The sequence below is a fragment of the Danio aesculapii genome, chromosome 4 (assembly GCF_903798145.1).
Source record: "Danio aesculapii chromosome 4, fDanAes4.1, whole genome shotgun sequence".
In the NCBI taxonomy this organism is placed as follows: domain Eukaryota; kingdom Metazoa; phylum Chordata; class Actinopteri; order Cypriniformes; family Danionidae; genus Danio; species Danio aesculapii.
In genome coordinates this window covers 3,349,662-3,375,469 of record NC_079438.1, presented here as the reverse complement: position 1 = coordinate 3,375,469, position 25,808 = coordinate 3,349,662, and the positions used below count along the sequence as shown (strand labels likewise).

At 38.8% G+C, this 25,808-nt stretch overlaps 1 protein-coding gene across 2 annotated transcripts; it reads left to right on the top strand.

Moving 5' to 3' along the window:
- Positions 1–1,250: 1,250 nt before the first annotated feature.
- On the top strand, positions 1,251–25,095 carry LOC130221929 (gastrula zinc finger protein XlCGF57.1-like). 2 transcript variants are annotated; one of them, XM_056454510.1, is made up of 4 exons: positions 11,244–11,429; positions 11,768–11,891; positions 14,538–15,913; positions 23,300–25,095. In XM_056454510.1, the coding sequence occupies exons 2-4, from the start codon at positions 11,813–11,815 to the stop codon at positions 24,182–24,184; spliced, it is 2,340 nt and encodes a 779-aa protein (XP_056310485.1). In that variant the 5' UTR covers positions 11,244–11,429; positions 11,768–11,812; the 3' UTR covers positions 24,185–25,095. The 2 variants fall into 2 exon arrangements, with proteins under 2 accessions (XP_056310484.1, XP_056310485.1); XM_056454509.1 differs by lacking the exons at positions 11,244–11,429; positions 23,300–25,095 and adding an exon at positions 1,251–1,323 and having other exon boundaries at positions 14,538–17,948.
- Positions 25,096–25,808: the final 713 nt, after the last annotated feature.

The window sequence follows — 25,808 nt, the reverse complement described above, 5'->3', positions numbered from 1 at the left end:
ATGAACCGCCAACTATTCCAGCAAATGTTTAACACAGCAGATGCCCTTCCAGCTGCAACCCAGTAATGGGAAACACCCATAGACACTCATTCACACACACATTCATACACTAGGGTCAATTTAGTTAATCAATTCCCCCTATGGTGCATCTGTTTGGACTTTGGGGGAAAACCCACGCCAACAGGGAGAGAACATGCACAACAATTCCACACAGAAACGCCAACTGACCCAGCTGGGACCCAAACCAGCGACCTTCATGCTGTGAGGCCACAGTGCTAACCACTGAGCCACCATGCCGCCCCTCTCAGATTTCATCTAAAATATCTTAATTTGGATCCTGAAGATGAACGGAGGTTTCAGGTGTTTGGAGTATGAGTGATTAATACCGGTATTGTAATATTGGGTGAACTAACCCTTTAATGCTGGTGGAGTGACCTGCGTAAATGTCTGAAGATGCACGTTTCATCAATTCTCCAACAATCACACTTCTTAAACTGTGTTGAATCCATCTATCAGTCTGTTCTTTGTTGGTTTCTAATAAAAAACACCAACACAATGCTAACTAGCCTTTAGCTTCTACATATTGTTGCTTCTGTTTGCCTTATTTTTATGTTAAAAGCATCTGCTAAATGAATAAATGTGAATGTAAACTTATTCTAATTGAATTGATGACAGTAGGACTCCATCTCAATCAGCATTCAATTCAGTTTCCAGCTCTTCTCTTCACACTTTATTACACACGAGAGATTTTGTACCGCTTTAATGAGTTCAGAGTATTTCTTATTAACTGATTATTGCATCTTGCTCTTCAGAAACAAGCTTTAATTCAGCTTCACTCTTGAAAAGCGTAGACGAGGAGTAAAAACCAGGTAAAACAGAGTATGCTGTCATATTTATGTGTAAACAAGCAACAAAAATATAAATAATTTCAGAAAACAAATCTCATATTAGAGAACGCCACGTTTAGATCAGATGGTGTATGCTTCCATCCAGTGTTTATATAAGAAATATCTATTAATTTTAACTGACTTATTTATAGAGGATTATAACATTTGTGAGTCAGTTTTCGATAAAGATCTGATAGTTTAGTAGACTTATTTTATATTAGGCTTTATATGTCATTCTAAAAATCCTATTAGCACCCTTGTAATTGATTAACATTTACTAATATACTTTATTTCACCCTTTAATCGATTTTTTAAATGTGGATTTCAGAATTTTGCCCGCAGGTAAGACTTTTATTTTGGTATGACGACGTGACGTTATAAGACAGCGCATCGCTGCTTTGTCTGTGGTTCGGCAGAAGAAAGGTCCTGTTTATAGGTATGTATATTTCCAAAACTGTATATTACTTAAATGTGAAACTGATATGATTTATATGACGTTATTGAAGGTTGTTTAGTGAAAGGCTGCGTCTCATTTCGCTTCCTGTATCGCCAGTCATTCCCTCATTCATTTACAGTAATTGTTAAATTATAACAATAGTCAATTAAATCAAATGCTTCGATACATTATTCACTCAAACACCGCGTTTGTCGTCATTTGGTTAATTAATCACAATACAATATATACAAAGCAGAAATAGGAACTTTATGTGCAGTTTGTGTTCATATTTTAGTGTGTGTGTGTGTGTGTGAGAGAGAGAGAGAGAGAGATCTGGAGAGTGCTTTAACTGTGGCTCAGTGATTTCACTTTAGTTTCCATCTTTTTATTTCATTCTCCTCTTAAACAGACAGAGAAACTCCTGCTGAAGTGACTGAGCTCCACTATTATAAAGATGGCCTTTATTAAAGAGGAGAGTGAAGACCTGAAGATTGAGGAAACATTCAGAGTCAAACATGAAGATCCTGAGCAGCTAACAGGTTGGCTTTCATTCTCAAAGTCATTTGATCCTCATTCAGATCTGCACTAGTGAAGGATGTTGTTGGAGAATATCATATGAGCGCCTCATTACAGTCATTTCACTGCACGTGGAGATTCATCTGGACAGACCTGAAAACAGGTTGTCAATTTAAGACAAATAATGCAGAAATATAAATTAATATTATAAATTTAAAAAATATTTTGTGTAAAATTAAACCCAACATCTATTTTAAACCCAAAATTATATATTTTTTGGTTACTTAAATAGGCATCACTTAAAGCCTTTGCGTAACATGACTCCATGCATTAAAAACCATACTGTAAACACATTATTATTCAATTACACCACATATAACGCTTTACATAAGATGCATTCATAGCTGAAGCTCTGGAAGTGGACATATTTTGTGGAAATGCAGACTTGTAGGAGTAATTAACTTTATACAGTGACACCAAACCAGCTAGTTTCCTTGTTCTTCAGTGATTCCCGCTAGACATTGTGTCATATCATTCGCTTTGTGCGTTCTGTCATCTCATTCGCTCTTAATGTATTTTTGTCTGAAGTGAAAGGACCGCAACAACATGGATTTTATAAGTTCTGTTTCTGCAGAGGTTGATGTTGATCCCTGGCTGTGTTTTTATATACAGCATGTTCATATTCTTGTCATTATATGCATCTCCTCTGCTGCAGTTTTAACAAAGCATCTACTCGATTAGTCAGGAAATATTTTAACAAACTATGCATGATTATTTTTCATGTGTCTATTTCAGAGTTCATCACGCTGTGTGTGTAATGCTGCGTTCACACCAGACTTGCCACACGCAAATAAATCATGCTATTCACGTGTAAACAGACGTGTGAACATTTCGAGATTATTCGTTTCATTTGCGTGTCAAATTCGCTTCACAATAGATGTGGCTTCGCTTCATGGGCAGGGCGTCTGTCTGCCCGGTGACTCTAGCTTCATTGCTAAATGGCTAACATGGATTATATTAAGAGAGCTGCTGTGCTTTATGTACTTCAGGAAGGCTGAAAAACAGCGTAGATTTGTTCGGCACCGTGTCTGAGTCACTAGATCCATTCAGAGGTGCACCAGCTCTGAGAGTTTATCAACTCCCCCAGAAACTGTACCTGGATGATGGAGGCTTTCAGCAAGCCCAGTTTGATGAGTTGTTGTCCGGAGTCGACAAGAGGATTTCAGAGCAGGAAACCAACAACAGGCGCTAAACCATAATCACGCCCCTACAAGAGCACGCTCATGATTGGTTAACGCGGTGCAAATGTGGGCTGAAGTTCAGAATTTCCAACTCGAGCGATTTGTGCCAAGGTTATTATAGTTAACGAAAACGAATGAAAAAACGAAAACTAGAATTGAAAAATTGTGTTCGTTAATAAAAATAAAAACAAGCTTTCAGAAAACTAGAACTAACTGAATCTGTATTGTATACATACAAAACTAACTGAAACTAACTAAAATTATGGCAAAAATGTCCTTTGTTTTTGTCTTTGTATTTATTACACAAGCCTTTTAGACGTGAATCTATTTACTTTGCGGTGCCAGATCGGAGACTGTAATCCTGCTGCTGCCACTGGCCAGATCAAGCCGTCCCTTCTCCAGTCAGTCCTCGCTGTTGATCCCGCGTTAAAAACAACGGCTGGACATGACAGCAGCATGGTGACAGCATTAAATACAACTCGATTAGTCACTTAAAAGTATTAATTAACACATTTGTGTCCAATAATGGGTTTTATTTCCATATTAGAGATCCTGATCGCGAGCGAATCATTATTTTTAACCGGATCTTCTTAGTGAACCGGTTGAACTAGTTCACCAAATCGAACTGAATCATTTGAGATGATTCGCGTCTCCAGTAAGAACTTGTCCGCAAAGACTTCCTTTTTAACATGCCTGATCCCCCTCTGATTCAGAATAAACCGATTTCCGTAATGTAATTTAAATGAGTGAATCACGCTTCAGTTGGGTTGCAAAAATTAATTGTAAGAAACTTTTCAGATCATGATGATGATTTAACTGACTGGACTTCTGATTGCTCACTACATATTGGTATGTTGACTAACATGGGAGGATTGTCACGAAAGATGCGGTTCATGGAAAGGACCTGAACTTTCCATCACTACCTATCTAACCCCAGAAGCAGCCTTGCACACATATAAAACAGTATATAGGCCTGCTATCTTGTGGGCTGTTATGTTTGGATTTGTGGATGGGTAGATGGTAGTGTTCATGTGTCTTCTGAATACAGGTTTCAAAAATATACCTTTGGTTGAGGTATTATACAATATTCTAATGATTTTGTGTCTTGTACCTAACAAATATTCAAATAAAAAAAAAAAACCTAAAACTAATACTGAAACCAATAAAAAATAAACCAAAACTGAGCAATTTCAAAATATAGAAACTAATAAAAACGAGTAAATCTGCCTCTAAAACTAATTAAAACGTACTGAATTTGAAAACAAAACGTCAAAACTAAATAAAAACTAATGAAAAATCCAAAACTATTATAACCTTGATTCGCGTCAAACGCGCAAAACGCTCAACTCGCGCCGCTTCATTCACGTGAATCGCACCACAGGATGTCTATTCGCATCTTTGCATTGACTTAACATGTAAATCACTCATGCTTGATGCTTCTTCCGCGTCTGGTTTAAATGCAGCATTAGAGAGTCACAGGCAAACAGCTGCAGAGCGTCACACCAGGGCTCATCAATATTCATGACCATTCCAAATATGGTCAATAAGGACCTTCTGGCTCGAACCTGTGACCTTATGAGAACTTATCTATAAAATGTTCTGTACAACGTAAACAATGTTTTAAATGCATTTTAAATTCTGATGGTAAACGGCTGATGATAATCAGAGTCATTGGTTTATTTTGAATTTATTGATGCAGCAATAATATTAGTTGCTTCAATTTGTAAGTAAATATAATACTTTAAAATATAAATGTATGATAACGCGCTACAATAAGAGTCCATAATTAATAGTGTACTAATACCTGAAATGACAGCGTTTAGCATCAATTAATTGCGTCATCTGCCTAACAACGGCAACTAAATGCAATGAGAAAGGCAAGGGGACCCAATACTAAGCCCTGTGGCACTCCAGACTAAAACAATTGACCAGCTTTAGTGCATTAAGATCTTTTAGCATGATTATTGTTAGTTTTGTTGCATAAATTCTTTCGTCATTTGGTAGCAAATTCCAATAAAACAACACTCCTCCACCAGACCTTACTTCATATTCACATCCAATATCTCAGAGTTTGTCACAGGGGCATGAATGACATGTTCCTGAATGTTAATTAATATAATGAATAATGTTAATTAACTGAAGTTAAAGGCAACAAATTAAAAATGAAACACCCGAAATGTTAGTGTGGTGAGGCAATGCTGTCAATCGATGTCAAACTCAATTTCTGGAGGGCCGCAGCCCTGCACAGTTTAGTTCCAGCCCTGCTTCAACACACTTGCCTGTAGAGGTTTCAAACAAGACTGAATGACTCAATTAGTTTGATCAGCTGTGTTTAATTAGGGTTGAAACTAAACTGTGCAGGGCTGCGGCCCTCCAGGAATTGAGTTTGACATCCCTGATCTACGTATGAAACCGGATCATAAGAAGGAACATTCAAAAGTCTTTAGATTTAGGCAAATCATTTGACTACTGATGCCCATGTAAACATAGTCATTGTTGGCTTTGTTGTGTAAACTTTGTTGTTTTGTAAACTCGAGTTAACGTCTATTTATTTCCGTTTCTTCACTTTAGACATCCTGGTAGTGAAAATCGAGAATGAAGAAGTGGAAGAGATGGATCAGTATGAGAAACCCAACGATTTCCTGACTGCAGAACAATACACACGGCCTATCGTGACCAGACCTAATGGCGTATTCGCCTGCGGTCTGTGTAAAAAGACTTTCAGCCTCAAGCCAAGTCTCGAGGTCCACATGCGAGTCCACACCGGAGAGAAACCGTACTCGTGTGTTCAGTGTGGGAGGAGTTTCGCTCAGAAAGGACACCTTGATAAGCACACGCGAGTCCACACCGGAGAGAAGCCGTACACGTGTGATCTCTGCGGGATCAGTTTTGCACAAAAATCCCATCTTAACCGACACCTGAAGATCCACACCGGAGAAAAGCCGCATATTTGTCCTCAGTGTGGGAAGAGTTTCATCCAGAAGGTCACGCTTCAGGAGCACATGAACGTTCACCGTGAAGAGAAACCCTTCAGTTGTCCGGAGTGCGGAAAGAGCTTCAGCAAGAAACAAAACCTCAAGATCCACTTGAGAGATCACACCGGAGAGAAGCCGTACGCTTGCACGATCTGCGGCAAGAGTTTCACTAACATGACCAGCCGTAAAATCCACATGGCCATTCACACCGGAGATAAGCCCTTCAAGTGCGATCAGTGCGGGAAGAGCTTCATCTGCAAAGGCAACCTCAAGTACCACATGAACACTCACTCGGAGCAGAAATCCTGCATGTGTGTTCTGTGTGGAAAGAGTCTCAGCAATGAAATCTGCCTCAATGTTCACATGAAGAATCAGCATCCCGTCACACACACACTGGGAAGATCTTCCCAAAACACACAGATATCCGACGATTGTTCAGAGAATTCACATAGGGAAGCTGTTCATTCAGTGGAAAATTAAAGTAAATCCACATGGAGACTTGACTTGTACGCCATAATTTATTATTTAGCCCATCATTGAGTTTATTTACTTATGTAATTGTGTGGAGGGAAATATATATATATATATATATATATATATATATATATATATATATATATATATATATATATATATATATATATATATATATTAGGGTGCTTTCACACCTGCCTTAAGTTCAGTTGAATCGCAGAGTTTGTTTTCCCTCTTGATGTGGTTTGTTTGGGTAGGTGTGAATGTAGCGATCGTACTCTAGTGTGCACCAAAGGCGGACCAAAAAAAGCGTACAGAGACCTCCCTGAAGAGGTGGTCTTTTAAACGAACCCTGGAGTGGTTCATTTGTGATGAGAATATGATCCGAGCTAAAACAGACCCAACTGCAAAGAGTACTGCGCCTTTTTGGACTAATCCAGCTGCCGTAGTCCGATGCGCTGTGCATTATGGGATGTGGAGGAAAAATATTTGTTGACAGCGCTTTACCAATAATTTTAAACAGAGAGAGAGAGAAACATTACCTGATGGATCGTTGGCAATATTTCCGGATAATGACCATGTCGCAGTTTATCTAAATTAATTCATGCCTCCTGAAGTGACGTGCGATGCGCCTTTGCCGTTTTCCAGCCGCAGCCACGCTTCATTATGGAAACGTATAGTTTGCCTAAATTGATGTATACAAACTATATAGGATACTGTGAGCAGAGATACAATCAGCCAGCGCAATCGTAGCTCCATAGTCAAAAGCGCCTTTTTGTGTCTGCCGGTTTGTTTACTTGCGGGAGTTCCGTTGGCATTTTCCGCATGTTAATTCTGACCAATCGAAAAGCAGTATAGGAAATGCGATCAATAACATCTGGCCAATGAGTGATGTGGATTTTGTCACATGACTGCATTTTGGTTCTTTTCAACTGGTTTGGACCAAAACAATCAGTGTGGTGTGAAAAGGAGCCAAAAACGGCAGAAAATGCTACAATACATCAATTGTTGCCCTTGATCCAGTCCAAATGAACCGAACCACAGATGTGAAAGCACCCTTAGTTTTTATATTAGCTTCAGTAATATTATTGATTGATTGGCAAGTGTTTTTATATGACTTCTTTACAATACAGTTTGTAAAGTAATATTTTCTGTCTTAGTAAATATATTGTATATGAGGGACTTGCTTTGTTTGCCAAACAAGTGCATCTAATTGGATAAAATTAAAAAGTTTAAGTAGTTAAACTGTAGTTCGACTGTACTCCCAAAATCATTCCACATTTTTAACCAAATTCTGCACAGAAAGGGCTCTCGAAGTTTCGCGGTTTCCAACACTTAACGTTGTTATTTTCTCTGTTGAACAACAAAGAGTATATTTTAACAAATGTTTGGATACGGTAGCCAGTGACATTGATTTACAACACAAACATTTAGTGAATTTAACTTTAAGAGGAGAGAGTGTGTCCTACAGGTGGTTTGTCAAACCCACTCGCCTGTGTGCAGCACACTCAGCATTGCACAATGTTTCAGAGCAGTACGAGGCGCTTATAAAGGCTGATTTATACTTCTATGCTCCGGCGCAGCCTCTGAGCGGTCGCATAGCCCTCGCCGAGGCTGACGTCAACGCAAACTCCCACCTCTCGAAAAATGTAACCACATTAGTATTTACTTAGTCTCACGTCGATACTAAAACGTTGCAGTGTGTCAGATGTAGGTATATATTTTCTTTCAGGGTGTCTGCGGGGTCTTAAAGTATTAGAAGTTGAAATTTAAGGCCCTTAAAAAGTCTTAAATGCTATTTTACAAGGTATTGACTCTTGTGTCATTTTTGACTATACGGTGTACAGCTGTATGCTAAAGTGTGCCTGAATTTAATCTGCCAGTATTGGAGTACTGTGTATTTGATCAAATCCAAACATTCCTTGACTCTGCTTTGTTTACTGAAGTAACCAAGGCAACGCCATTATTCTATACGTCTATGGGCGCCCCTGCTGGATTAGCATTATTATTTACCATATGGAACAATGTTTTAGTATTTGTTTCTTACAATCAGTGTTTAGTAAGTGTATTGTAAGTTAAAATGTCGCCAGTGTTACCGGTTGAAACCTAAAGTGGCGATGAGGTCTAAAATGTCCAGAAAGAGTCCTTGAAAAAGTCTTAATGTATTGAATTTTGTGTCATTTTTAACTATACAATGTATAGCTGCATGCTTAAGTTAGCCTGAATTTAATCCGCCAATATCAAGATGCTGTGTCGTTAATGAAATCGACAAAATCCTGATGGATTTGACGTCACGCTGCTTTGTTTACAGCAGTAACCAAGGCAACATCATTATTGCTTCTGTTTTGGCGCCCCCTGCTGGATTAGCGTTTTTTAGTTTAGGATTAGTTTCTTATAATCAGTGTTTAGTAAATATACTGAAGGTTAAAATGTCGCCAGTGTTACCGGTTGAAACCTGAAGTGGCGATGAGCTCTTAAAATGTGTGGAAAGGGTTTTAAAATAGGTGAATTTCATTCTCTGATTTGTGTACATGCTCTTATTCTTTACTATGCTATAGTTCAAACACAGATGTGCATGTGGAGGCTGCAGTCATGTTACAACACTTCGTCTTTCAAAGATTACGCTCCGAATTCCTCCGCTCTGGTGGTAAGACATCAAAATTAGCAATGCTGTCCTTCTGTAGTGTTTTGAGGAATGATAGTTCATAGATGCTGACTTTTTAGATGTTTTCATTACTCAGAATGATAGTTGTGCTAGAACAGATCTTAATGTTATCGTTTTAAAATATGAAAAACGGAGGAACAAATGTTGAAAATGGCTCCTGTTTGTCAGAGGCGACGTCTCCCTCAGAATCTTTTATTTAATTCTTCAAGCACTATGCAATGCTGCTATGATTGCTGTGTGAACAGTTTAGTTTCCCATCAGTCATTATTATGTTGTAATGATCATCTGTGCAGCGTACCGTGTGTGTTTTGGTACTCAACTTTTTATTGGTGAATAAAAATAATTAGTTAAAGCACTTGATTAATCATGCATCCACATACATGAAGAAATGATAAATTAGAGCGTCGAATTGTAGGATTGAGTGTAATAAACTAACTGAGGATCTTAATGTTGTCTTATTTAGTTTACTTGGTTAAATAAAGTCATTTTTCAGCATTTTCCTACTAAATTACAGCACATTACATTATCACCCGTGAACCAAATGTACATTTATATATTCTATAAGTTGCCATTTTACATGATCGTTCTGTAATATAAAAGCTAAAACAATAATGTGTCATATTAATGTTTATTTCCTTTTATAAACCCAAGTAAAAAACACTAATATATTTAATTATACTGCATAATATAATTACCAACTCTTTGTTAACGAATGATACTGTATTCTGTATTTGTATTATTAAACTGATCAAGTTTAACAGTACAGTACAGTTATTTTGATTGTATTACTACATTTGTTGCAACTATAATTAACAAATTAATCCAAGTACATTTAATATTGTTAAAAATACAGTATTTCATGTGGGAAAACATTAATAAAAACAATTATTAGAAAATTAAATACTATTCAATCAATTAATAAAATATTAATATAGTGTTATATTTAACAGCACACGTTAAATGTATAAAGACGTGTTGTATACATATTAACTTGCTATTATTTCCTCCCTCATAATGAATCTATTATATTAATAAAATCTGTCCAATTTAGATCGATTCATATATCTCTAAAAAATGAAAAATACACCCTTTATATATGTTTAAACCCCTTATAAAAGTCATTTCTGCATAATCGGTCCCCTTTCTGGGGTCTCTACAATGTGAAGTCTTTGATAATCTGATATTTCAGTTACTGTGTGTCCAATTTGAGCTTCTGAAAGTCTCCTTTTCTCGCTGTCTTCTGTTAAATTCATGATTTTGGTTTGATGTGACTCTCCCTGTCTGTAATAAAAAACTTTCAAGTCCAGGACTTTTATTCCCGCTGACCATTTTCAAGGATCATGACATGTTTCCTCAACGTCTGACAATAATATAATAGTGTTTGTTGTTCAGAGGAGCTCCTGTTTCCATCCACTTATTTTAATGTGCATTTTTGCTCTATTCCATTAAAAATGCTTAACAGAAACGCCAAGATCTGCATACATTTAGAAAATATTTATACGTACAACTGAGCATTTTTATTCAATAAGAAACTTAATACTCATAACCTCTGCTGTATATGTGTATAAAGTCCAGAATATGTGGTTTAGTTTTCCACAGATGATGATCAGATATAAATGTGTGTTTCAGGGACTTTGCATTAATGGGAAATTTCCAGCACATTGCAAAACATCTCAAATATTGCTGTGCTCATTGTAAAATGCCAAGGTAATGAACAATAAGAGTTTAAGTATTTCCGATCAACTGATTATAGCATCTCTTATTACTTATAAACTGTAATTCACTCTTAAAAATGTTAAATAAATAGTAAAAATGTCTTCAACTGAATATGCACAACTTTCAATGAAGCACATTCCTTTACAATACAGTATGTAAGACAAAAGAAAGATATAAAATTAATATATTATATTAAATTTCTCACCAACATTTGTATTCCTCAGCTTCTAATTGATTTCATTGCTTTAAAGTTACTTTAACCACGTCTGGATATCTGCTTGAGTGCATGTAAGACTTTTAATTTGGTATGCCGACATGACGTCATGAAGCAGCCGTGCGTCGTCTGTGGCTCGGCTGAAGAAAGGCTGTTTTTAGGCGTCTAATCATCAAAAATGGTTTTATTATGGAGTGTGACATTGTTACGCGTTATTCAACATAACTGATGGTTAATTTGTGAAAATCTGCGACTCATTTCGCTTCTTGTGTCGTTAATCAGTTCAACAAACGAGAATTCTAACAGTAAGTAGATGAAAAGGGGCTTCTAGAAACTACGAGTCAATTGAATCACATGCTTTGATAAATGATTCACTGAATCGCCGATTTCTGAAGTCTGGTCTAAACTACAAACACAAACATTAGTGATAAACTGTCTCAAATCTGCGTGTTAATAAAAGTAATTAATGAAATATATTGTATAAATCATAGCATAAATGATAAAATACCAGTTTTCAGTATTTTTGTCTGATGAGGAGCTGTGCTTCATTAACTGTGACTGACTACTCCTCCAGTGCGCCCTGACTAGTGAGCTAGAGAAGTGATTTCTTCTTCTTTGTGTTGATTCTTCTCCTCTTAAACAGACAGAGAAACTCCTGCTGAAGCGACTGAGCTCCACTATTATAAAGATGGCCTTTATTAAAGAGGAGAGTGAAGACCTGAAGATTGAGGAAACATTCACACATGAAGATGCTGAGCAGCAAACAGGTTGGCTTTTCATTCTCACAGCTCAACTCAGTCAACCAGATCTGCAGATCTACTCTAATGAAGGATGTTGATGGAGAATGTGATATGAGTGCCTGGTTAAAGTGATTTAACTGCACACGGAGACTCATGTGGACAGACATGATTATTTTGTATAATATTAAACTCAACATACATCATGTTACGTGAGAGTGAATGTTGAATCTAAGAATTAGTTTTGACGTTAACATTATTTATGAAGTTTAGCTGTAAATGTGTGATTGTAAGCTGATTTTGTAGGATTTTCGGCAGCACACGTGTGGATCTTCTACACACTGAAACATTTCTAAGCTCATATTGACTGAATAGTGCAAATACACACAGCAGTAGACAAGCTGATACCTGTCATGATACTTGATATGAGAGCTCTGAGCTTGCATTAATAATTTTTCCAATGTTACTTTATCCAATATCTCATATAAACACATTAAACAATGTAATTTAGGCACATCATTTTATTAACTATAGTTATTAAACCATTAAATTATGTGATTATTAGGGTCGTCACTAACATCTATTTTTAGTTTGATTAATCTGTCGAGTAATTAATGCCACTAGATGGTGTTTATTCACAACAAACAAAGGCTTAGCTTGCTAATGGTGTATAAATATACAACCCTGTTCTAATGTTTTTTGGATTTATCATGAAAAAATCTTACATGTCGTGTCATTACTTGATTAATTTAAACAATTATTCACCTAATACATATTTTATTAATTTAAATAACTTTTACTTTAGTTCATTCCATTTAACTTGCAAATTTGCCATTCTGTAATGTGTACCATAAATAAGGGATAATGTATATCACGCTGAGGAGTATATCGCTACCAATTCAGTTCAGTTCGCCTAATCTTTATTTCTATAGTGCATTTACAAAGTAGATAATCCCAAGGCAGTTTTACATAGTGATGAAAAGAGAATAAAAGTCATAACAATGGTTTAGATTGTAGAACATTCCAGCAAATCAGGCAGGCAGGAGAGAATGCTGGTAGAGGTACAATGCTGGTGTAGTTCTGGTAATATTAACACTGATTCAGTTCAGTTTAGTGTAGTTGTCCCTGATGATCCCCTGGAGCAGGGGTGTCAAACTCAGTTCCTGGAGGGCCACAGCCCTGCACAGTTTAGTTCGAACCCAATTCCAACATACTTACTTGTAGGTTTCAAACAAGTCTGAAGGACTCAATTAGTTTGATCAGGTGTGTTTAATTAGGGTTGGAACTAAACTGTGCATAGTTCCCTCCAGGAACTGAGTTTGACACCTGTGCCCTGGGGAGTAGCTCCAAAGATCATTTCCTCCAGTCTCAACTAAGCAAGCCAAAAGTTGCAAGGAGCCAAAACTTCACCAATCGACAGAAGTAAAGAGCAAACCTTGGGAGAAACCAGGATCAGCCAGGTCAACCAGTTCTCCTGTGGCTGAATGCAGAGCTACAGTCTGGATGTCAAGAATGATGAGCTTCAGTCATGGAGTAAGTGCAGATCATGGGAGGTCATGGGACAGGTGTCCAGACTAGCTGATGGGATCAGAGCAGACTTCTCCGTCACTGGGGTCTTTGCAGGAATCAGTCTTGCACATTTGATACCTCAATCACCACAACAGCATCTGCTTAGCATACAGGCCAGTTCAACAATTTTGTGACTCCCGGGAAAAGGAGAAACAGACAGACTAACATAGATGCTGTTTAAATTACAGTGTCTTTTGGGTAAGTGTTCCCAGCTCCTGTTCCCCTTATTAAGGCAGCCTAACATCCTTTAAAAGATTTTGATTTCCAGAATTCATGCAATGGCTGCAAGAGATGTGTCTTTAGTATGAATTCAAGCTAAAGGGTGTCTGCCTCCCCAACTGTTTAGGCACCAGATATGAGAATGAGCTACCACTTACTCCCTTGTCTCCACCATGGCCCATTATCTCAACAAATTTGCCAGGATCTCTTGAACTTCTGGTTCTGTCTTGGTCAGTTGTTTCCCTGCCTCTACCTCGGGACTCCAATCCTCTGCCTTCTCCTTGCCTTGGGCTCCTGCTAGAATGGTCTTCTGGATCCCCATCTTCATGTCAGTCATCAGAGCCACCCTCTGGGTGGCTCTCCATCTTTGCCTCCATCTCAATCGGCTCAAAATCAATCAAAAAATGCTTCTCTAAACAATAATTGTTAATGTGATATTGGTGGAATGCAAAAGGTGGAACTCTAAAGCTAGATTTATACCACAGCTCTCAAACCTGTACACTCCTATAACCGCTACCAAGCTGACCCCTGGTCTATAATAAGCTAGGTATTCTTGGGTTGAGTCAGTGGTTGTCAATTCTGGTCCTTAGGACCCCCTGCCCTGCACATTTTGTAAGTATCTCTTATTTGACACATAAGGATCAGTTCATGGATCTCTCTGTTAATGAGTTGATAATCTGAATGTGGGGGGAAGGCAAGGACCGAAATTGAGAACCACTTGGTGGAGTGATAAGGAGTTTGCTAACTAGGTTAGGAGTGTAGTAATGGACAACAAGTTATATTGATCTAGTGATGGAACTAACTCTCCAGGGCTGTGGCCCTCCAGGAACTAAGTTTGACCCCTCTGTTTTAGACTGACCTAAACATGTGTTTTGTTTTTTACTTTAGATGTGCTGGTGGTGAAGGTGGAGAATGATGAACTAAATGAAATGAAAGACGACAAAGATCAACATGAGCAACACTATGACTTCATGACTGTTGAAAATTTTGCAAACATGGGAGAGAGTCAGAAAACCGAATCTAACCGTTTTTTCATCTGTTGTGATTGTGGAAAGTGTTTCAGTCGAAAAATGAACCTTGAAATCCACAGGAGAATTCACACAGGAGAAAAGCCCTTTACCTGTCAACTATGTGGAAAGAGCTTTAATCAAAAACAAAAACTTGACGCTCACAGGAGAGTTCACACTGGAGAGAAGCCTTTTACCTGCCCAGAATGCGGGAAGAGTTTTAGTCAAAAGCAGGAGCTTAAAAGACACATACGATTTCACACTGGAGACAGACTTTTGACCTGTCAGTATTGTGGAAAGAGTTTCAGTCACAAACCAAAGCTTGAGGCCCACTTGAGAATTCACACCGGAGAAAAGCCTTATACTTGCACAGTCTGTGGAAAGAGTTTCATTCAAAAGCCAAACCTTGAACGACACTTAAGAACTCACACTGGTGAAAAGCCTTTCAGCTGCCAGGACTGTGGAAAGAGTTTCAGTCGCAAACCGAACCTTGAAGTCCACAGAAGAATACACACTGGAGAGAAGTCTTTCACCTGTCAACAATGTGGAAAGAGTTTCAGCCAAAAACAGGACCTTACAAATCACAGAAGTATTCACAATGGAGAAAAGCTTTTCACCTGTGAACAATGTGGAAAGAGTTTCAGGCATAAAATAAAACATGAAGTCCACATGAGAGTCCACACCGGAGAGAGGCCTTATACATGCACACAGTGTGGGAAGAGTTTCATTCAAAAGCCAAACCTTGACAGACACATAAGAACTCACACTGGAGAGAAACCGTTCATCTGCCAAGATTGCGGAAAGAGTTTCAGTCGAAAACAAGACCTGAAAGACCACATAAAATATCACAATGAAGAAAAACCGTTCCCCTGTCCACAGTGTGGGAAGAGTTTCAGTAATAAACCAAAGCTTGAAGCCCACATGAGAACCCACACTGGAGAGAAGCCTTACACATGCACGCTCTGTGGGAAGAGTTTCATTCAAAAGGCAAACCTCGAAAGACACATGAGAACTCACACCGGAGAGAAGCCTTACACCTGCCAAGATTGCGGAAAGAGTTTCAGTCATAAGCAAAACCTTAATGTCCACATGAGAGTCCACACTGGAGAGAAGCCTTACGTTTGCACGCAGTGTGGAAAGAGTTTTCGTCAAAAACAAGAACTTGATGTCCACATGAGACGTCACACCGGAGAGAAGCCGTATAGCTGCACACTGTGTGGAAAGAGCTTCCGTCAAACAGGACACCTTACAAGTCACATGAAATTCCACACTGAAGAGAAACCATCCACACACAACAAACACGAGACTTGCATGAACATTGAACCACTCATAAATGTGATCATTGTTTAAACGTCAAGAAATCACACAGGCAGCTGGATTCTCCACAAGACCTACAGGGGTGTCAAAACTCGGACTTGGAGCACCGGTGTCCTGCTGAGTTTAGCTCCAACTTGCTTGAACACACATGCCTTCACCCACTGCACAGTATTATTTCATGTTACAAACTGATTTGAGAGTTTTGTTTTACATTGTCAAATATTCAAGCCCACTTACCTGTGTGAGAATTGCACAGTGTTTCCAAGAAGTATGAAGTGCAATTAAGAAGGCGTCTGGTGCATATGGAGAGGAAAAGATTGTCACCTACAGGTGGTTTGTCAAGCTTTCTCACCTGTGTGGAGTACATTTCAAGATATTTTCCAGAAACATGGATTGTTTCATTGTTTTTGCCCTGTCGTGTTTTTGCTACTGAGCTGTGTTTGATTTATGCTTGTTTTCTCCCTACCCTGACTTATATATTGGAATACTTAATTGGACTACCTCTTGATTTTCCCCAGCAAGCTAGATTATTCGACTGATAAAGCTTCATTTGGACCTCTCCCCTGTCGCCATGCTCCATTCATGGCTGACATCAAATGCACCAGCAGCTAGTTCCTGGAATGCACATCATCCAGAATTATCAGGATAAGCATGTCTCCGCATATAGGATCATTTGGGCATTGCTCACAACTGATTTATCAGTTATGCACTCATTAACTTCTTTTGTTATGGACTAAACAAGCCATTAGAAGCAGCCTTCACTCATCATGGTCTTTAAGGGTCACTGTGAAATTTTTTTAACTTGCCTGGGTCACTCTAAGCTTGCTGTTTACTGTTGGAGAGGAGGAGATTTTCCTTAAATATTTTTGGTGGGTATTTTGCAGTGACTGGCAAACACAGACAGCAGGGAGTCAGTCACATTAATGACATCAGCAAAATTATTTTGGAACTGTGATTAAAATCAAAGCTTTTCATAAAGAAAATCAAGTTACTCAGAAGGTTATTAGAAAGACAAAATTGGAAATTTGTGATAATGTCTATTTTATTAATTTCTGCACATATTAGTCTGGAAAATGTGTAGTTTTGTTGTGGTCAACTGCTCGAGTCCCCTCATTCCGGCAGCTAGCTCTCTGCAACTCTCACATGGTCGCCCAATGAAGCTAAGCAGGGCTGTGCCCGGTCAGTACCTGAATGGGAGACCACATGGGAAAGCTAGGTTGCTGCCGGAAGTGGTGTTAGTTAGGCCAGCAGGTGGGTCCTAATGCCCCAGTATAATAAAGAGGACTCTATACTGCTCAGTGAGCACCGTCTTTCGGATGATACGTTAAACCGAGTTCCTGACTCTCTGTGGTCAGTAAAAATCCCAGGATGTCCTTGGAAAAAGAGTAGGGGTTTAACCCCGGCATCCTGGCCAAATCTGCCCACTGGCCTCTGTCCATCATGGCCTCCTAACCCTCCCCATATCATAATTGGCTTAATCACTCTGTCTCCTCCCTACCAATCAGTGTGCGGTCTGGTGCAAAATGGCTGCCATCACGTCATCCAGGTGGATGCTGCACACTGGTGGTGGATGAGGAGATTCCCCCCTATGTGTAAAGTGTGTTGAGTGCCCAAAAAAGCGCTATATGTATGTAAGGAATTATTATTACTATTATTATTATTATTATTATTATTATTATTATTATTATTATCTATTCCACATGTGGTTCAGTCAAGTGACCACTTTCTGGAAAAACATAAGGCTTACACCAAAGATCTGAGGAATTCTGGCTCGTCTGGGCTTCTCTCTAGTACTTTCTTGAGGATAGTCAGTGACTATGAAAGAAAAACTTTAGCTCATGTTTATCTCGCTTGCAGTCTGTGTATGCATTTGATTTGTCTAAAGTTTGTAATTCAAGAACTAGTTGAACAAATTGTTATGGCATGCCACTGTCATTTACTTATTTAACCCTTTTCCAGCCATTGATCATATATCTATGACTTCAAAATAAATAAAGTTATAATATAAAGTTATATATCTGTATGTGTATTATGCACACACACGCATACATACACACATGTATGAACATGAAAGTTAGTCACTGAATATTGCAGTGAAATTAAAAGCTATAATTAAATAATGATATAATTAGTTACTCGCCCTCATATCATTTCAAACCCTCGAGACTTTCGTTTATCTCCTGAACACAAAGATATTTAAGGGGAAGTATGCAAGCAAGGGCCCAAAGATGTTCAAAATCCAGAAAAAATACCAAAAAACATCCTCAAAATATGTCTTCAGTGGTTCAATGCAATCATTATCAAGCTATGAGGATACTTTGTGTGCACATACAACAAAAAATACACAACTTCATTCAACAGTTTTTTTTCATCAGTGTCAGCATATTGTGAGCCAACCTATGCAGCAAACATATGTACTAACTCCCTGTATATTTAGTGTTTCCCTCCACAATGTGTATTTTCAGTGAAGGAAAACTCAGCGGCTGTCAGTGAATATCATACATAAACACCCACTTGCGACTTCAGTCAGGGAGCTTCAAGGCAGCTACACTAGTGTAAATGAAGCTTAAAAGTAGATGAGTAAAACTGAGTATGCTGGTTAGGTGAGTTCAATAAATTCCTCATGTACACGTTCGGTTTATAGTTTAAAAAGGGTTTCTTTGCTATGTGTCTTACTTATAGATGAATATCACGTATTGAATCACTTTTCAAAAACATGTACGAGGAACATGTGCTACTTGTTTATATTAGATTTCAGTACAAATTTTGTACTGTTTTATTAAAGACAATGCAGGCATATGTGAATAAAAAAAGTCCATCAACATTTAATTGATTTTTAATTTAATATATTTTAACCATATCAAGTTTAAACGTTTATTTTTTTATGTGTTTTTGCGTTTTTCAGATGAGACTTTTATTTTGGTCGATGACGTCATAGACCGCGCCGACTGCCCTGCTGTGATTGAGCTTCGGCTGAGGAAAGGTTGTGTTTTTAGGTATCTAAAACTTTTAAAATTGATTTGTTGTGGAATATTACAACATAATGCTTTATGTGCAATTGCTGACTGTTATTTGGTGAAACGCCGCGTCTTATTTCGCGCCTTGTGTCGTCAGTAAGATCAACAGAAACATGAAATCAGTCACTGTAGATTCAAAAACTACGAGTCAATTGAATCAAATGCTTCGCCAAATGATTCACTGAATCACACACTGGTGTAGATAAAGAGCAAACGAAATGTTATTAAATATATTGATCAAATGAATAAATGCCACTACAGTTTGTATTCATATTTTTTTTTCAGTTTTTATTTGTCTTATTAGGAGTTGTGATTTCTTTGTGTTGATTCTTCTCCTCTTAAACAGACAGAGAAACTCCTGCTGAAGCGACTGAGCTCCACTATTATAAAGATGGCGTTTATTAAAGAGGAGAGAGAAGACCTGAAGATTGGGGAAGTGTTCACATTGAAGAAAGAAGAGCCTGAGGAACTCACTGGTTGGTTTTCATTCAGTTTACATAGTGATCATTTTGTCTAATTATTTTTTATGTGTTTATTTTTGTTTCCATGTTAACCCTTGTGTGCTGTTGGGTCGTTTTCATCTACTCTTGGCTGCTTCTGTGTCTTAATTCGGTCACAACTTCCTAATTTGTTCAACATAAAAAAATAAAAAGCTAAAACTAGCTTGACCAGCCTAGCCAGGCTGGGAGCCAAGCCAAAACCAGCTATGTCCAGCTTAATCCAGGCTGGTCAAGCTGGTTTTAGCTGGATTTAGCTGGTCATTTTCCAGCCTGACCAACTAAGACCAGGCTGGAAATGGCTGGAAACCAGCCTGGAAATGGCCAAAACCCCTCTAAAACCAGGCTGGTCAGCCAGCTAAAACCAGCCAACCAGCCTAGGCTGGTTTAAGCTGGATTTTTCAGCAGGAATGGAATGATTTTTGGTGACAAATCTTATCTTGACACATATTTTAGGAAAATGCTTTGACGATTTTCAAAAACTCAACAATACACTCAAAAATGGGCCAATTGGCTACCTTTTTGTTATGTTTGTGGCTGTTCTTGCCCCATTGACTTCCATTATAAGCACATATTATGATAGTAAAGCCATGACACACCATATAATCATGAATTCTTCATTGTTGCTGGTTTTGACTGTTGGGAAGAGGTAACGTGGCATTTTTACTCTTGATCATCAGTTACAGTGCAAAAAAAAGCTGTTTCTGGCTTTTATGTGAAGATTTACTTAATGCTACCCTATATATCTCTATTATTCCTAGTGATTTTGCCAAAATTAACATTAAACTTTTCCCTATGTAAACACAATAAATCAGTCGCTCTAATTCAAGAAGCCAAGTCTAATCCTTGAATCTACTGAGTTAAATGATCCTGTAGAAATAAGGTTGACCCTCTTTCTTAATGTGATGTTGTGTAGAGCATCCTCGTTGCATCTCTCCATTCAGAAAACAAGATGATTTCACCATGACGAGTTCATTAGCTCCACAGAACACTAGTGTGCATGATGCCCAGTTCAACAGTTCTTCTACAAATAGGAAGTCTTACAGACGTCCATCACTTTTGCGGACAAACACCAGCCTAAAGCAATTTATAGGCTAGCTATATTGTTAAACATGGTCAAGAATTGGTCAAAATGAGAGTAACTTATCACATTATTAAACATATTTTGGCTCCTACGAAGTGTTAATACACGGACGCCAATAAAAATATATTTCTGAAATTTGGTAAGACTGTAATTTATAATATACACCATTTACTACTGGTTATTACCTAATCCTAAACCCAGATTCTGCCTTACTTATGATTAATAAACAGCTAATTAGTAGTTTATTAAGCTAGTGGTGTTAGTTAATGTTTTGTCAATAACGTGAATAGTGACCTAAACTAAAGTGTTAGAGCAAGTTTAGCTATAATGTTGGTTTTAAATAATAAAATCAATGTATTAGCCGTCCACTAAAGACGATGGTGGTCTTGAGTTGTTTTCTGGTGAGCTGGATCATCTCCAGTATGCAGTAAGTTAGTAAAATAAAGATGGCAGAATGGCACATGCAACATTTAAGACATGTTTGCATTGAAGTGCTGGTCAGTTTGTCTGCTTAACACTCTCATATTTAAGAATATTGCATCGTGACTGAAGGATTGTGGTAATATTGTGGTGTGGGGACTCTTACCCCTATTATCCCCTATGTATTTAGTCCCTCTGTTTCTGTAGTATCATATTGGATTTTTTTATTGGACTCATTTTGTCTGCCAGTTCCTCCATTCCTCTTTTACTGGTCACTGTCTGTTCCTCACCTTAACCTGAGCTGTTTATATTTGCCAGTGTGGGTTTGGGTTTGCTAGCTCTGTCTAGTCATTCTGCCTGCAGTCTTTGAGCTAAGGACTCCATCTTGGCTCCTATCTCCCTCTGGCTATCCCAATTGTGCACCTTGTTTCCCCTGGCTCTGCCTCAGTCCTCGATCCCGTTGGTGGTCTTGATCTCCTGCTTGGTTGCCAGAATTGTCAGGATTTTTTCGCCCAAGTCCTCAGGATGCCTAAGTGTGTAAATTATACCACTACATGAGTCTAGAGAAGCCATGATCTCTGGAGTGACTCAGACCAGTTTTCTCATTGTGCCAGATATCTTGAACAATCCTCCTAACTTTGTGGGATCAGTTTTGGGATGATCCCTACCTGTTGCAACATGACCGTCCACCAGTGCACAAAATAAGATTCATAAACACATGGGTGTAGGAGTTTGATGTGAGATTGAAGCCGTTATAATTGTAGAGGGTGTGCCGTCTCCATAATAATCCCTACAGGTTAAGGATGGGATGTCATTAAAGGTCATCATTAGTCATTTGCATGGCAGGTTTCACATAATCCCCGACACTGTGTTTGATCTTCTCTTTTAACCCCTTCAGCCCAAATCACCCTAGAAGAGGTCCATGAGGGCGTATCAAATTATCTATATGGTATTTAACCACTTGCTTGACCAACACAAAATATTATTTTAAAGTTTAAAGGCATGTAATTTTAGAATTGTGCCATGATTGCAGCGTGCTCGTTTTAGCAGTAAATATAATGAGAAATATTACATAAGTCATGAAATGGTGACTAGGGGTGTAACTATCTTCAAACCAAATGGAAAAACTTTGTTACGCCCTCCACTGTATGTACTGTGGGACTCTTGAGGCGTATCAAGATACACCCAAGCCAGTCATTTGAACATGTGACCAAAAAAACAATGTTGTAAACGCTTAAAAAAGGTGTCTAAAACAGGGGTGCCTGTTTCGAGAACGGACTTGCGTTCTTGTGAAGACCGGTCTTGGAAGGTCACCTTGGAAGAACGAACTCAAGAGACCACGAGAACAGAGAACGAGTCCTGTTAGAAATGAGATCCTGCTTTCTTCCTGATGGTCACATGACCTTCACTCGTTTTATTTTAATGGAAAATTGTTGAAACATCACAGCATTCATACAACGATGTATTGTTTCCCCCCTTTTTTACAATATATATTATGCATGAAGACTTTATAAATATCTACGCATATATACGCATCCTCCGTTCTTCCAATTGAGTATTGGAACTTTGGCAGCTGATGATGATGTTACAGGAGAACACGAGGATGCAAGATCGCTGAAGAACGCATATTGAGAAACAGCCTCTGTTCTAGAGGACCGGTGTCCTGCAGAGTGTTTACTACAACCATAATTAGACACCCCTGAACCAACCAAACAAACTAGGTATGGAAACTTCCTGGCAGAGGTCAATTGAAGCAAGTTGTAGCTAAACTCAGAGTTTGGACACCCCTTATCTAAAAATCAGATAATGAACGTGATGGAGTTTTGTTGTGGAGTTTATTGATCTTGCATTAATATTCTTCAGTAGCAGTTTCTAAGTAAATATGAAGTGTCATCTACATAACAAAAGCAAATATGCCTGAGTGGATAAATGCGACAAGAAAGGCAGTGGACCCAATACCGAGCCCTGTGGCACTCCATGCTTGTCTTTAATCGACAAGCTATAGTGCTTACAAGATCTAGCATGATGCCTAAATGCTGTCATGTCTGCTGTTTGTGACTTTAAACTGGAGTTATCTTCAGTTTATTTCCATTTACTCTTCACTTTAGATCAGCTTGTGCTGAAGGAGGAGAAGGATGAAACTGAAGAGAAGGATCGGTATGGGAAACACAATGATTTCATGACTGCAGAAAAATACACAATGACTTGTCCAATCCACGAAGGAACTCTAACGACCGAACCCAACGGCGAATTCCCCTGCGGTCAGTGTGAAAAGACGTTCAGTCATAAACCCAATCTTGAGATCCACATGCGAGTTCACAGCAGAGAGCGGCCGTACACCTGCCAACAGTGTGGAAACGGTTTCACCCAAAACGCAGCCCTAAAGCGGCACCTGAGGGTCCATTCAGGAGAGAAACCGTACACATGTGATGAGTGTGGGAAGAGTTTCACTCAGAAAGGACACCTCGATAAGCACACCCGAGTTCACACCGGAGAGAAGCCGTACACGTGTGATCTCTGCGGGATCAGTTTCACTCAGAAAGCACACCTTACAAGACACCTGAAGATCCACACTGGAGAGAAGCCGTACTCTTGTCCGCAGTGTGGGAAGAGTTTCATCCAGAACATCACCTTGAAAGAGCACATGAACATCCACAGCGGAGAGAAACCCTTCAGTTGTCCAGAGTGCGGAAAGAGCTTCAGCAAGAAACAGAAGCTCAACCACATGAGGGTCCACACCGGAGAGAAGCCGTACGCTTGCACGTTCTGCGGTAAGAGTTTCACTTACGTGACCGGCCGTAACGCACACATGCGCGTTCACACCGGAGAGAAACTGTTTCCATGTGGTCAGTGTGGAAAGAGCTTTAAAACCAACTTCAGACTAGGGTGTCACATGAGCAGCCACACCGGAGACAAGCCCTTCAAGTGCCATCAGTGTGGGAAGAGCTTCATCTGCAAAGTAAACCTCAATTACCACATCAACACTCACTCGGAGCAGAAACCCTGCACATGTGATCAGTGCGGGAAGAGTTTCAGTCATAAAATGAGCCTCAACGCTCACCAGAGGAGACACAGTTTACAGACCCCCATCAGCCGCAGACTGGACAGATCCTCCCAAAACACACAGATAGATGAAGATTCGGATGAGAACTCACACAGGGAAGCAGTTCACACGTGTGGAAGATTAACATAGAGGGAAAGAGGGCATCCGCTGCGTAAAACTTATGCTGGAATAGTTGGTGGTTCATTCCCCTGTGGTGACCCCTGATGAATAAAGGGACTAAGGCGAAAAAAAAATGAATGAATGAACAAACTGTTTAGGCTTTCCCACTACATCCTCTTTCTTATTCTCTCATTTTCCTTCAGCTTAGTCCCTTATTCATCAGGGTTTTGCCACAGCGGAATGAACCACCAACTATTCCAGCATATGTTTTACGCAGCAGATGCCCTTCGAGCTAGTACTAGGAAACACCCATACACACTCATACACTATGGACAGTTAAGTTCATCAATTCCCCTATAGCGCATGTGTATGGACTGTGGGGGAAACCGGAGCACCCGGAGGAAACCCACACCAACACGAGGAGAACATGCAAACTCCTCACAGAAACGCCAACTAACCCAGCCAGGACTTAAACCAGTGACCTTCTTGCTTTGAGGTGACAGTGCTACCCACTGCGCCACCGTGACGCCCCTGCTTATTCTCATTCATTTATTTTTAAAAGAATGAGACTTATTTGGAATCTCCAAAGTAAACATATTTATCAAATATTGAATTGAAAAATCATATTTAACCTGTTAATTTTATTTGTTTATATTTATATATTTGTTTATTATCACTTATTGAATTATGAAGTCGTTCTTATTGTGTAATGTTTTACGCCCATGCATATTTCAACAATGCAAACATTACAAAGTCCTCCTGCGGAGGACTAGGATACAGGTACTTGACTGGCCTGCCTGCAGTCCTGACCTGTCTCCAATAGAGAATGTGTGGTGCATTTTGAAGCCGAAAGTGTAACAACAAAGACCCCGAACTGTTGCCCACCTTAAGACTTGTTTGCAGGAAGAATGGGACAAAATAACACCTGAAACCCTTCATCACTTGGTGTCTTGAGTTCTTAAACGTCTTTTAAGTGTTGTGAAAAAACGGCAAGATTACAAAGTGGGAAATGCTTTACTGTCACAACTCCGACCAAAATTGGAATCTGTGTTAATTTAGAAAATAAAAATCACGAGGAGCACATTAAATCATGTTTGTTGTACTGTATACACTGAAATACAAGTCAAAGTCAGTTTAGAAATCACTTCTTTCTGTTTTCAGTTGTTTTCTATAGTGTCCCAGCTTTTCTGATTTGGGGTTGTGTGTTGATCTTGCCATAAAAGAGGCAGAAGTTGCTGATGTGGCATAAATAAATAGTAAATAGCAGTTTTGAAGGCTTAGACATGCTCAAAAACTCCAAAACTTTGGACACACTCCAGATATGGGGAAAATTTGATCTGATATTCAGTACCTGCAATGATGTAAAAGTGTCTCTTTAGCGCCACCTGTATATTTTCAATGAACTGCCCCTCAAGATATGCTTCATGTACATGTACAAAAATTAACAAAATCATTGAACAGACGATACATAAAGAAAATCTCTCTGAGAAAATCTGAAATCCACCCAATCAGTTATTATTTAATTTTCTTGGGAAAAATACAGCAGCTATATGCCATATTTAGGCCTTGTATTTTAATAAAGTCCTCCTAGAGATTTAACTGGACCAACACCTCATTGGCAGTGTAATAAACAGGCTTTTCCAATGTTAAATTG